This window comes from Nicotiana sylvestris, chromosome 8, assembly GCF_000393655.2.
Source record: "Nicotiana sylvestris chromosome 8, ASM39365v2, whole genome shotgun sequence".
NCBI classification, from domain to species: domain Eukaryota; kingdom Viridiplantae; phylum Streptophyta; class Magnoliopsida; order Solanales; family Solanaceae; genus Nicotiana; species Nicotiana sylvestris.
In genome coordinates, this window is record NC_091064.1 from 2,036,311 (window position 1) to 2,050,105 (window position 13,795).

The 13,795-nt window shown below is 37.9% G+C and overlaps 2 protein-coding genes across 5 annotated transcripts; both read left to right on the plus strand.

Moving 5' to 3' along the window:
- Positions 1–7,072: 7,072 nt before the first annotated feature.
- LOC104232438 (probable glutathione S-transferase parC) lies at positions 7,073–11,011 on the plus strand. 4 transcript variants are annotated; one of them, XM_070153252.1, is made up of 3 exons: positions 7,073–7,336; positions 9,198–9,519; positions 10,415–11,011. In XM_070153252.1, exons 2-3 carry the CDS (start codon positions 9,205–9,207, stop codon positions 10,760–10,762), a joined length of 663 nt encoding a protein of 220 aa, XP_070009353.1. In that variant the 5' UTR covers positions 7,073–7,336; positions 9,198–9,204; the 3' UTR covers positions 10,763–11,011. The 4 variants fall into 4 exon arrangements, with proteins under 4 accessions (XP_070009353.1, XP_070009351.1, XP_009783951.1 ...); XM_070153250.1 differs by lacking the exon at positions 7,073–7,336 and adding an exon at positions 7,999–8,078; XM_009785649.2 differs by lacking the exon at positions 7,073–7,336 and adding an exon at positions 9,019–9,083.
- Positions 11,012–11,978: 967 nt separating this feature from the next.
- LOC104232440 (probable glutathione S-transferase) lies at positions 11,979–13,414 on the plus strand. Its single transcript, XM_009785651.2, has 2 exons — positions 11,979–12,275; positions 13,067–13,414. The coding sequence occupies exons 1-2, from the start codon at positions 11,979–11,981 to the stop codon at positions 13,412–13,414; spliced, it is 645 nt and encodes a 214-aa protein (XP_009783953.1).
- Positions 13,415–13,795: the final 381 nt, after the last annotated feature.

Consider the following 13,795-nt stretch of genomic DNA (forward strand, 5'->3'; position numbering starts at 1 on the left):
TATGAGTGGCGATGTCCTTTGGGATCCCTGACATATCTGAGTGGGAAAAGGCAAATAAATCGGCGTTGTTAGTTAAAAATTCACGATACTTACCTGGCTCCGAGAGGTTGTGTCCGATGTAAGCCTTTTTTTTGTTGTCGGCGTCGTCCAACTGGACTGGGTTGAGATTATCTATAGTTGCCTTACAGGCTTCTATGATGTCTGGGTCTCTGATAGCCTCTATTGGTGGGTCGGGTTTAGCTCCCGACACGGCTGATTGTTATGCCTCCGCACTAGCTCCTTTCAGCAGTTTAGTGTGCGCACAATCTTGGGCGATCCGATAGCATTCCTGGGCAGTGCGCGGTTTGCCTCGGATGTTGAATATTCCCCACGGGGTGGGAAATTTGATCACCTGATAGTAGCTCGAGGGGACGGCTCGCATGGCGTGTATCCATGGGCATCCTATGATGGCGTTATAGGTTGTTTCCTAGTTCATGACATGGAATGTGGTTTACAACGTGACTCCCCCTGCTAGGACTAGTAGTGTTATTTCCCCGGAGGTCCGTTCTACTGCATTGTTAAAACCCATTAGTGTTATGCAACGCGGCATTATTTTATCCTCGAGCCTCATTTGCATGAGAACTCCCAAATGGATAATACACGCGCCGCTTCCGTCATCTACCATGATTCTTTTTACGTCTGTATCAGCGATGCGTAATGTTATAACCAAAGCATCATAATGAGGGAAAGACAAACCGTTGGCATCTAACTTTTCGAAGATGATACTGTCTTCGAAGTCATCATACCATCCATGGGCGACCGTCCATTTGAGTTTGTGCGTGGTGGTGAACTTTACATGGTTGATTACCAAATCATCACCACCGGCAATGATCATCTGTATGGTATATGCCGGTGATGGTGGCTTTGTGGGTCCTTGAGATGGGTCACGTCCTCTGGCGAAGTTGGCCCTCCCTTTATCGCTGAGTAGTTCTTTCAGGTACCCCTGGTTCAACATCCTGACCACCTCTTGCCGTAGGCCTATGCAATCTTCGGTCTTGTGTCCTCTTTCCTGATGGAACTCGCAGAGGACGTTTGATCTTCTCGTGCTTGGGTCTGATTTCATTTTTTGTGGCCATTGTACCTTCGTGCCCAGTTTCTCCAGTGCGTACACTATCTCTGAAGGGGAAACACAAAAGTTATGAGCAGATAACAGTAGACGCATACCTCTATCATTTTAAAGGGGCGCGGTGTGTCGTAGCATGGCATCTGCATGCCTTGGAGGGGGCGGGTTAGATGTTCTGACATAAGGCTGATGCCTTTCCCGATTAAAACGCAGGGGTTGTAACCTTTGGCCCTCGTTACGTCGGTCTCTCCTTTCTTCGTTCTGAACAGACAGCCGTTGGGTTGGGTCGTTTAGATCGTCTTCGTCTACCCTTACCTCGGTGCAGTAGGCATTATGATTCTCTTCCCATGTGGTTGGGGGGGGGGTACTTCATGAGTCTATTGAGCAACTTTTTGGTTGCCTTTGATCTGTTCCTGTTTAACCCATTTTGGAAGGCTGCGACTGCCATTCCTTCTGACACATTTGGCAGTCCCATCCTTATTCTATTGAATCGGGCCAGGAAGTCTCGAAGTCCCTTGCCCGCTGTTTGCCTGATGGCGAAGATATCGTTGACCCTAGCTTCGGCCTTCCTTGCTCCTGCATGCGCGGTAGCGGACTTATCTGCCATCTCCTCAAATGTTGATATCAATCGTGCTGGTAGCTGGGAGTACCATGTTAATGCTCCTCATGTCAGAGTTTCGCCGAACGTTTTTAGCAGCACAAATGACACTTGTTCTTTTGACAGGTCATTTCCCTTTACCGCAGTGACGTAATGGATTAGATGATCCTCTGGATCCGTGGTCCCGTCGTATATTCTCAAGTATGGTGGCATTTTGAAGGTTTTCGTGATGGGGGTGAGGAGAAGCTTTCTCGCTGTATGGCTGTTCGACGAATCGGCCCACATCGCGTTTTGGTAGTAGTTTGGGGACGCCAGGTATTTTGTCAACCCTTTCCTGGTGCTCTTTCATCTGATCACGAAGTGCTTTGTTCCCGTTTTCCATTTCTTCCATTTTCTTTAGGATGGTCATGAGTGCATCGTCGTTCGCGTCAGTGACAGTGCGGGTGTTGCTCGTTCTCGTGGTGCCTGGCTCGCTGATGGTAGCTGCCATTTTTGTCGTTGGCAAGTCTTTGACATTTCCTTGGGGTTTTTCGAGTATGTTGTTCAGAGCACTTGTCAGCCACTCCTCCAGTAGCTTTTTGATTGCTGGCGGTGTTTCTATCGTCGTGGACGTGGAAACTCCCCTTTCGCATAAGACCATCATGTCCTCGTGTTGAGAGAGTGAGATATCCTCCGGCGTATCCCCTGGTGTTGTATTCTCAGTGCCTTCCCTACTGGCTTCGTTGAGGGAGCTTAAAAGGTTGTTTGAGAGCTCTACTATCATCTTCAGCTTTGCTTCCTTTTCTGCCATTGTTGGTTTTTATGGGGTATGAAGAGTAGCAATGTTACTTTCGATATCCTAGATGAGAACTATGATTTCGGCTAACAAAATCCCCACAGACGGCGCCAAATTATTTGTCTCAAAAGATATTTAACTCTTTTTAAGCAAATCAATCAAAGATGAAGGGGTAAATCGTAGTCGAAGATAATAAACTCTAGGATGATTATAGAAGAAAGAACAATAATGGAAAGAGAAGGAGATTGGTAGAGAGATAATAAATGTAGAGAGAGAGAGATGATAATAATCTTGTACCTTCTGAACCCCCCTATTACAAGGTTCAAACCCCTCTTATATACTGAGAGGTGTCCCTTAATTATGAGGACGACCGATTATGATGTGTCTGCCCTACCGGATTTAATGCTGATGCGACGACATCTTTCCTTCCATCTCTGGGTCGTACCCTTGTATCGACTCGTGTGTCTTTAGCCACTCATACTACTCGCTATAGGACGTGGTCGACCAAATTCGGACCCATACAATAACATCATATTAAAAGGCAACATGATGTACTAAGCTTCCGCTATGTGCAGATTCCGGAGAAGGGCCGAACCACAAAAGCTTACTATATGCAGCATTACCCTGCATTTCTGCAAGTCCACGGCTCTAACCCGTGACCTCCTGCTCACATGACATCAACTTTACCAGTTATGCCAATACTCCCCTTAATTATTAAAAATAAAATAAAAATTTATAATTAAATCGTTTTCAATTATTGAAAGAGTTTAGAGAGGGAGTGTTGTTGGACTCTTTCTTAATGCCAAGAGTTACAACTTTACTTGTCCTTTCAAATGAATTAAGGTACACTAGTCAAGTCAAGACAGTCTGATTTCGTACGTGCTATTTCAGTGTACCAGCAGTGTCATGACTCCGCATCTTTCACTAGATCTTTTTCTTTTCACAAATCTCCTCAACAATGACTGCTCTTTTGGCTTACTAAATAGTCTTATTATAAAGACGACTGCGTTAGGATTTTGAGTTTATGATTTCTAAATTTTAAAAAAAGATAGCTACTGAGTTCGAGATAAATTGTTCATAAATATTAGGTGAATTTTTTTAACACGAATACAAAATTTGAATCAAAGCTATAGGGTTTTGCCGAGCCCGTTAGTGGAACTACAGCTCTGCCCTGAGTCCTAATACATAGAGGCACGACACAAGAATTTTACAGCAATAAATGCCAATTCTTCTGCCAGATCACAAAGCACAGCCCATGTTGCTTTAATTGTATGGTTCCATTTGAAAAGGTAAGATCCATTGGCCTCTCAAAGAGGTAAGTTTTGTTTGTACTGGCGAATGTAAGCAGAGGCGGATCTGAGATTTCAAGAGGATGTGTGCACTATTGTAAAGATGTGAACCTAGAATTCACAATTGTTGTGTTTAACTCTAGGCTCTTACCATAAACCCACAACACTTTTGAAATTATAGGTTCAAAATTATATTCTTTTTAAAATTTTAGTGATTTTCATGTATATATTTATACTTCGTGGCGAAAACAAGACTGTCCAAAGTAGGATTTGAACCGCCAGTTTCACTCGTAAAGGTGCATAGGATTTGAACCGCCAGTTTCACTCGTAAAGGTGCAACCAATAATTATTGTATCATAGGAGTCTTTAATCATGGGTGCACGAACATATATTTAAGTAATTCTGAAAAAATATAATATTGTTATACATGGTTTAGGAAAAGGAGCATGGGTTCACGTGAACCTATATAATAAGATCTAGATACGCCCCTGAATGGAAGATACAGTTTCTTGCAGTATATCGGTTGGTTCAAAACCAGGATATTCCTAGGATTATAAGCTGAATTATCAATTCATCTCCTATATGAGATAAGTTATACCAATTTTTTTGGATAAAACGAATATTCTTACTGGTTTTAGCTAATACTTCCAATCAAATACGAGATAAATTTCATCGATCATTATTTATATTGAGATAACCTACCAAATCTCTTGAACCAAACACCCCTTAGAGTCTATAGAAACTAGGAAGCTTAGTCGTGCAATTTTGTAAGAAGGTAGATATTCTCTTTACAAATTTTTGGAGGTTAGGCTTGAAGTCTCCCTCCTCTTTGCAGTGGCGGAGGTAGGATCTCCACGAAGGGGGTTCAAAAAAATATTTTTGTAGCCAGTGAGAATTGAACCCATGACTTTATGTAGATTTTGAACCCCCTTGACTACTAAACTACACTTTTGGATTGTGTTAAGGGTGTTCAAAACTTAATATATAGAGATAAAAAACAGATTTTGCCTTATATATACAGTGTAATTTTTCGGCAAAGGGTGTTCGGTGAACACCCTTGCGCCGCTAAATCCGCCCCTGCCTCTTTGTACTCATCTAAAATTGTGTTAACATGTTAAAAAGTATGTACATATTCCAATGACTGATATGCAAAATGCCATATTGGCATTACAATTATTACACAATGCATTACATTTGCATTAGACTGATGTTCAAATTAAATGCACCACTACCCAACGAGGAACGTCATCAACTATGTCTTTAGTTATAGGCGGATCCCGAATTTAAGTTTATGGTTTCAAACCAGATATATTCTTTAAGTTATGTGTTCATATTTATTATTTCTTGTAAATACTGTGGATTCAAGTAAAATGCATATCCAAACATAACTTTAACTTCCAAAAACTATTTTTCAATACAATTTTAAAAACTCATTTTTTCAAGTGTTAACTAAATTTATGTCCAAATGCTAGCTATGTTTAAGGTTGTATGCATCTACAATTTTTGGATGGTGTATGAACATAAACTATGAAGTAGCACATGCAACCAAGAATATCATCTGCTCCACTTAATGCCTTCATTACTTCTTGATATCATTTAATATTCTTTGTAAAGAGTTGATATGATTGAAGAGAGTTATACAGAATTTGATAGGAAACTTGTGTAGTAGTTAATTTTGTTCATCTTTCCTATTATAAAAAAGAAATGATGAAGATTAGTGATTAGTACAAAGTCATTTTTATGCTGGCTATCTAGAAGACTGGAACCTTTCAGCATGACAGAGTTTAAAATAGTCAAAATCTATGAAATTCTATGAAAATATACATGAAGATTTTTGTTGAAGTTTTCAGGTGCCGATGATCCCGCTCTCCACGTGTGCGTCCACCTCTGCCTCCGGCCTTTTCAACTTTTGCTCTAATATTGTGGAATGGCTTTTAAGTTGGTCAAATAAGCTTTTAATCTCTTTTTAGTTTTTTTCGGTGTTTGATAAAGTCAAAAAGTACTTAAAATAAGTTTTAAAATGCTTAAAACAAGTTCAGCTTATTACTTTTGGCTTAAAAGTTATTTCTGCTGAAAAATTACTTTTTTAAGCCAATCCAAACATGCTCTTTGTTATATCCCGTATTGTATATTGGATTTGTCGTAAGATAATTGCCATAAGTTCAAGGATAAGACTATTTTTGAGGTTATAATTATTAATTCTATTTATAACAAGTGATAAGTATGTGTCGTGAAGGTCATAGGGTAAACGAGTTGAAAAAAATGAGTTTTGTCGAAGTTTGATATTATGGGATAAAATACGGTCCGAGCTATAACACCCGATATTTATAGACTAGTGTCATACAAGGTACCACATGATCATGATAGTAACGTGTGTAAAGTGTGTTAAAAGTGAGTAGTATTTTAAGTAATTTGAGATAATTCTCAATTATGTGGATAGTTAGTGATTTTAATGTGGGTTTAACTAATTAATTAGATTATTTGGATAAACTTGATTAGCCATCTAACGTGGCAGCCCAAGGGGTCTTGATTTAGAGCCCATATAGTGACTCCTAATACATGTGAAAGATGGCATCTTTAAGGGGAGAAATTCAAAAATAGTCAGATTTACAATTGGTCGTTCAAAAATAGCCAGTTTTAAAAGTAATCGAAATTTAGTCACTTTTTATGTAAAAATAAATCTGAGCAAAAACACTGTTCAAAATCCGTAAAATACGCCAGTATATTATACTGTAGTTCCAGTATAAGTATGCTTGAACTCCAACATATTATACTGGAGTTCCAAGATAAGTATGCTGGAACTCCAGCATAATATGATGGAGTTCCAACATAAGTACACTAGAACTCCAGCATAATATACTGGAGTTCCAGCAAGTATAATTGTCCAGTATAATATACTGGAGTTTGGAGCACCGGTGCTCCAGTCTTCAGTATATTATACTGGAGTCAGCAGAGTATATCGGTCCAGCATAATATGCTGGAGTTCATACACAGGTGCACCGAACTCCATTATATTATGCTAGACCGGTTTCTGTTGCAGCAAAATAGTGACTATTTTTCATTGACTTCGTAAACGCTAGCTATTTTTGAATGACTAGTCCGAAAACTGGTTATACCGTGCTATTTTCACATCTTTAGGAGATAAATGTAGGCCAAGTCATACCTAAGTGGCCCACATTCACTTTGATAAAGACAATTCAAGTAAGATGTACAATCTTGCAAAGGCTACTATTTTTAACAGCACACGGATTGTGCCATTTTCATGTCTCTTTTACCATTTTCTATCCAACCCCTATAGCAAAGAAAATTCCAACTTCATGTTCATAGAAATTTCAGCAAAACACTACGTAGCATATCAAAAGGGACTAAATTTTGAGACAACAAATGGAAAATCTCAACAAGACTTCATATGAATCTTTATAATGATAGAATAGCGTGGTATGTGAGTTTAAGAGAGCACGGTACAATCTTTCACAAAAATATCATACAGATTTTTTCCTATTTCAACCCGCCGTTACGTGTTTTGTCGCAATTAACGCGTGTTAGAGGGAGTGACAAGAGAATCAGCTCAGGTATGTTAAGGCTAATCCTTACTTCTTTTGGCATAGTCCAAGTAACGAAACGTAAATATAATATTATTTTATAAGTAGTTCTACTCTTAGCAGTTAAGGATGTCTATGTTATTCATTCCTGTAAAATGATATTCAAGCATGTCTAAGTATGTTCCTAAGTCTATTGAGGTATATGATAAGAATGTTAATGTTTATAATATGGTGATACATGCATCTTCATGCATTTACCACCGAGCTACGACCGGTTGGGCAGTTATACATTTACCATCGAGCTACGGCCAGTCGGATAGTCATACATTTACCACCGCGCTACGGGCGGTCGGCCGAGCAGTTACCACTAATCAGTTGGGTAGTCATGCATCATAAGATGTGGATAAAAGTCTCAAAAGAGAAGCATTATATATATATATATATATATATATATATATATATATATATATTAGTATAATAAGTATGCATATACGGTGACACTTCAGAGATTCACGTTGATTCTTATATGTCTGTAATTAATGTTGACCTATTGTTATGTTTCAGTTCTGCCTTACATACTTAGTACATTATTCGTACTGACGTTCTTTTGTTGGGGACACTGCATTTATGCCTGTAGGTATAGATAATCAGTTTGATGAACCCTCATAGTAGACGAGATTGACATTCAACGAAGAATCGGTAAGACTCCGCCTCATTCGGAGTGCAGCCGAGTCTATGAGTCATCGTGCAGAGTTTTGCTACAGACTTATGGGTAGGCCGGTACCTTGTCCCATTTGATATCAAATAATCTTAGAGCCTTTATAGACAGAGGTTCATTTTGTACAGTATGTTAGAGTCCTTGACGGCCCATATGTTTTCATGTTTTAAGAACGATGGTTCATTGATACAACGTTTTCCCATTTATAGTTATATATTATGAGTTGTGGCCATATTGGCTCATAATAGTTACAGAAGAAAAAATAAATGAGTTACAGAGTGGTTTGCTCGAGCTAGTCAACACCGGGTTCCAATAGGTTGGGGCGTGACACTCTTATGCCCCACAATATAAAAATTGAGATATGAACTTATGGCATTAAATTTAAAATCAATAAAACAAAAGTCTGTTTAGCAATTGTGTTGTCTCCCACTAATGGTCGTAGATGAAAGTGACATTGGGTGGCTATTCTTGTTTATTACCAATAATTGCTAATCATTTGGATTAAGTTCATGTATTTGTCTTTGATGAGATTTTATATGATATAAGATATTTTATGGGATTGGCTAAGAAAGTTGTATAGAAGTTTATTTTTTTATACTTCAAATAAAAATTCTTAAGTCGAGGTCTTTCAAAAACTATCTTTCTAGAAATAAAATTTGCGTAAACACTGGCCTCTCCAGACTCCATTTATTAGATTACAATAAGTTTGTTGTTATTTTATATAATAATCTGAATATCTTCCCTCCATCTGGTGATGTAAGTATGGTCCTCATCTTATTCAGATTATAATATACATAATTAGATATTTTAGGATAGAGATCAATTAAAAAAGGATGAGAACTCATTTTCTAAGAAAATGGAGCCTGCCTATGTTGAAACTTTGAATTTTGTTGCACACAAAGTTTGAAACTCTGACTTGTGTGTTGGCCACGTGTCAAGATTCTTGAATATCAAGTAAGTTAGGAAAAAGAATAAAGTTCCAATGCTATTTATTATAGAGCCTCAACCAAACCATTTAAGCTAAACTAGTTTCTGTTCTACTACGTTTATAAGGTAAAGGTAAGGTCTGCGCATATATTATCCTCCCTATTCGTGAGATTACACTAAATTTGTTGTTGTTACTGTTGTAGTTTCTATTCTAAACTTATTAACAACTTAAGCTTTCTTTCACAGCACAAGAATGGAGAATGAGGTGATTCTATTGAACTTTTGGCCTAGTATGTTTGGAATGAGAGTAAAGGTTGCACTAGCTGAAAAGGAGATCAAATATGAATATAAGGAAGAAGATTTGTTTACTGCTAAAAGTCCTTTGCTTCTGAAAATAAATCCAATCCACAAAAAAGTCCCAGTTTTAATTCACAATGGAAAAATTGTTTGTGAATCTCTAATTGTAGTTGAATATATTGATGAAGTTTGGAATGACAAAGCTCCATTGTTACCCTCTGATCCTTATGAGAGAGCACAAGCTAGGTTCTGGGCTGATTACACTGATAAGGTAAATCTTAAAATTATGTTACCTTACCATGTCCTTAAAAACAAATTGTTACCCTTTGATTGCGACAGGGTATTGTAAGTGACAGAGTGGCCTTGTTGCCACGATCTACTGAGATTCAGCCCTTTGTCGATCCGATTCGTCAAAAAAAAAACCTCTTATCCTTTGCTTGTACCTCTTTAAATTTACAATTTATTTGTTATCCTTCTCAACATGATTATTTCTTATGTATGCATCATTGGCCGCCGGACGGGTGGCAATTGGTTAATGACTTCCGGCGGCAGCAGAAACTATTTGATTCTCTACAAGATCGTAGAACAATTTATTCAAGACTCAATAAATCTCTTAATGTTCTCCAAAATTTTCTTCAATTCTACTCTACAATTCTCAATAATTGACAACTTGGAAATAAGTTGTTAGGTGTTTACCTTGATTTCTTGTAATATTTAATTTTCCTTTCTCTTTAAAGAAGGAAAACATATAATCTCCCGTATTTGACTAGTCATTTTTTTCTTGGAGTAATTTTTTTTAAATATTTATAATTTAAAAATCATTCCTTCTCATTTAGTTGCATTCAGGATATAGTGCCTAGAGGGAGAATTTGTGTGACACGAGTACCGTGTCACTTGTGTGAACCTCTTTATATCTTTAAGAGTGAACTTTTGGGAGGTTTTTCCTTGTTATTTTGTACTCTCTTTTATATAGTGAATTACTTATCTCTTTTATATAGTGAATTACTTATCTCCACCGGTGAATGTAGTTCAATTGACCAAACCACGTTAAATGTTCGTGTTTCTTTTGGTATATTTCTTTTTTGTTATCTCATTTATCATCGTTGAATGTATGCTTTGCTAGCTTTTGTATAACACCTGATTCTTTCGAACCACGTTAAATGCAGTTATATGATTATGGGAGAAAAATATGGGCAACCAAAAGAGAAGAGTTGAAGGAAGCTAAGAAAGAATTGATAGATCCACTCAAGTTACTAGAGCTAGAAGTATTAGGAGACAAGCCGTACTTTGGAGGTGAAAACTTTGGTTTTGTGGATATTGCCTTGATTGGATTCTACTGCTGGTTTTATACATATGAGAATTTTGCCAACTTCAGCATAGAGGCCGAGTGCCCGAAACTTGCTGCTTGGGGCAAGAGATGTATGCAGAGGGAGAGTGTCTCCAAATCTCTGCCCGACCCTTATAAGATTTATGAGGTACTACTAGAATTTAGAAAGAATTATGGAGTAGAATAAACATATTCATGTGGTTCAGAATTGGAGTATGAGTAGATATTTTTCTAGGAATAAAGACAATCGCCTGGCGCTGGCTTGTTGCGTACAAATAACAACAACAACGAACTCAGTGTAATCTCATAAATGGGGTCTGGGGAGGGTAGTGTATACGTAGACCTTACCCCTACCTTATAAACGTTGGCTTATTGAGTACTATATTTATGTAATAAAGTAACTATTTGAATATAAAGACCTATTTTATGTCATAAGGATATGAATAATGTGAACATATATGTTGTTTTTCCTTTTCATAAATTGTTGAAATACAGGGTTGAGTTTGTTGCGGAAGCCAAATGTATATAGTGTGAATAAGTCACAACTACTATACCAAAAATTATGACAGCCACCAAATAATAAATAAGACAATAAAGCAACAATAAATGGAACACCAGAATTTACGAGGTTCGGCTAATTTTGCCTACTCCTCGGACACAACCAATATTTTATTTCACTCCAAAAATACAAGTGAAATAATACTAAAGAGAGAAGATACAAATGCCTTGAACAAATGAGAAGGCAAATGAGAGGTGTGTCTAAATCCTAAACATTAGGCCTTCTTTTATAGGGAAAATTTCCCAACCAAAATGGCTAACCCACCGATGTGGGATTTTGCCAAATTCCACAGAGTTAATATCTTGCCTTATACATGTTCAAGTTGAGCCATTTTAATCTTGAACTAATGGTTTCCTGTTCTACCCCAGCCATTCTTCATTAAATGCAGATGTCTGGCCAAATTAAAGGGTAAAGTGTTTGTCCTGATTTTCTTATCATATTTGATTTTTCTGTTCCTTGAAGGACCTTGAAGGAAGGACAACATGTTTACCATCATCATCAACTACTTAAAGCATCAAATAAGTTTTAAAAAAATTCTCTACAAAGATGGAAGTAATAATCAATTATGACTCATAAATCATAATGTAAGCAGTGACATACTTGTCTTAACATGTGATACCAGCTGTACCACAATACTTAGATAAATAACTTCTATTGAGTTGTGTCTTCTTCCTCCTTTTAATTAAGTCAGGAAACATAGGGATTTCAAATATTATATATGGAAGTACAAACCAAATTTTGCACAGTCTAATTTTCCGACGACCCTTTTGTCCCCCTAAATCCGCCTTTGTTTCGAAAACAAACTCTCTACCTGTACAAGGTCGAGATAAGGTCTGCGCTAGTAATGGAGAATGATGAGGTGATTCTATTGGATTTCTGGGCTAGCATGTTAGGAATGAGGGTAAGGATAGCACTAGCCGAAAAAGAGATCAAATATGAGTACAAGGAAGAAGACTTGTTAAGAATGAATCCAATTCACAAGAAAATCCCAGTTTTGATTCACAATGGAAAACCTATTTGTGAATCTATCATTGCAGTTGAGTACATTGATGAGGTTTGGAAGGACAAAACTCCATTGTTATTGCCCTTTGTTCCTTATGTGAGAGCACAAGCTAGGTTCTGGGGTGACTACATTGACAAGGTAAATCCTAATATTATGCTTTTCTTCTCTTAATGTAAACAAATTATTAGTATTAGAATAAAATAGATAGGAGTATGATCGAGTAGATATAGAGGACCATATCATTAGAATCGAAATAATCAGGTGTCATGCAGAAGCCAACAAAGCATACCTTCAACGACGATAAATCAAATAACAAAAGAGACACAAATATTTAACGTGGTTCGGTCAATAGAAAGGAGTAGGATCAAGTAGATATAGAGGACTCATATAACAGATCCAGTAGTTGATTGTTGTTCTTTAATGTGAGTTAGTGTAACCATGGGCGTAACTACATGGCCCGAAAGGGTTTAATTGAATTCCTTTCGTGGAGAATTATACAATGCAAATAGGGTAAAAAAATCATTTCTATTTGTATATGCATAAAATGTTGATTCCCTTTGACATAAAACTTCTACCAATGAGGCACTTCTTGCTCATTTCTTAAGGTCGTAGGTTCCAATTCCAGGTGCGACATTCTTGCATTTTTCTAACCTTGTTTGAATTTTGGCTCTGCCACTAGCACAAGTGCAGAAGGGGAGCCCTGGAGCAACTGTAAAGTTGTCTCCGTGTGACCTATAGATCACGAGTTCGAGCCGTGGAAGTAACTACTAATGTTTGTATTAGGGTAGACTGTCTACATCACACCCTTTGGGGTGCGACCCTTATCCGGACCCTGTGTGAATGCTGGATGCTTTGTGCATCGGACTGCCCCGTGCCGACTAGCACAAGTACAAATAAATATTTGTTTGGCACATCTTTGAAAATTGCAGATGTATGATTTTGGGCGAAAAATATGGACAACCAAAGGAGAAGAGCATGAGGAAGGAAAGAAGAAATTTATAGATTCACTCAAGTTAATGGAGCTAGAAGCATTGGGAGAAAAGCCTTACATTGGAGGGGAAAACTTTGGTTTTGTGGATATTGCCCTGATTGGATTCTACAGCTGTTTTTATGCCTATGAGACCTTTGGTAACTTCAGCATAGAGGCCGAGTGCCCCAAGCTCGTCGCTTGGGGCAAGAGATGTATGCAGAGGGAGAGCGTCTCGACGTCTCTAGCTGACCCTCATAAGATATATGAGATGCTACAAGTATTTAGAAAGAATCATGGAATGGAATAAACATACGCATGTGCTTCATAATCCATGAATGACACTTAGTTTTGCCTCCCACTTCATGCATTTTGGATATGAATAATGTGAACAGATGTGTTGTTCTTCCTTTTCTGAATTCTGGTCTATTAGGTAAATATGAATTGAAAATTTCAGATAGCTAGCGGCTAGGTGATTTCTTTCGCTTAAGTTTAGGTGGATAGAGTTATCTGAGGCAACAAGTATCGCTGGAATTGCTGAAGTTCGTGCAAACTGGCCCGGCACCACTAATAGGGCAACCCGGTGTCACACCTCCTTTTTCCGCGCCCGGGGGCGCAGGGGGGGGAGTTTTTTCCAATTAAAGGACAATCGAAACGGGATTGGTTTAATTATTTCAGAGTCGCCACTTGG

Bases quoted from the DNA above. Each gene is read 5' to 3' on its own strand.
- LOC104232440 (XM_009785651.2), top strand. From the start codon at position 11,979: ATGGAGAATGATGAGGTGATTCTATTGGATTTCTGGGCTAGCATGTTA. The intron at 12,276-13,066 runs GTAAATCCTAAT...TGAAAATTGCAG, and splicing joins GGGGTGACTACATTGACAAG to ATGTATGATTTTGGGCGAAA.
- LOC104232438 (XM_070153252.1), top strand. From the start codon at position 9,205: ATGGAGAATGAGGTGATTCTATTGAACTTTTGGCCTAGTATGTTTGGA. The intron at 9,520-10,414 runs GTAAATCTTAAA...CGTTAAATGCAG, and splicing joins GGGCTGATTACACTGATAAG to TTATATGATTATGGGAGAAA.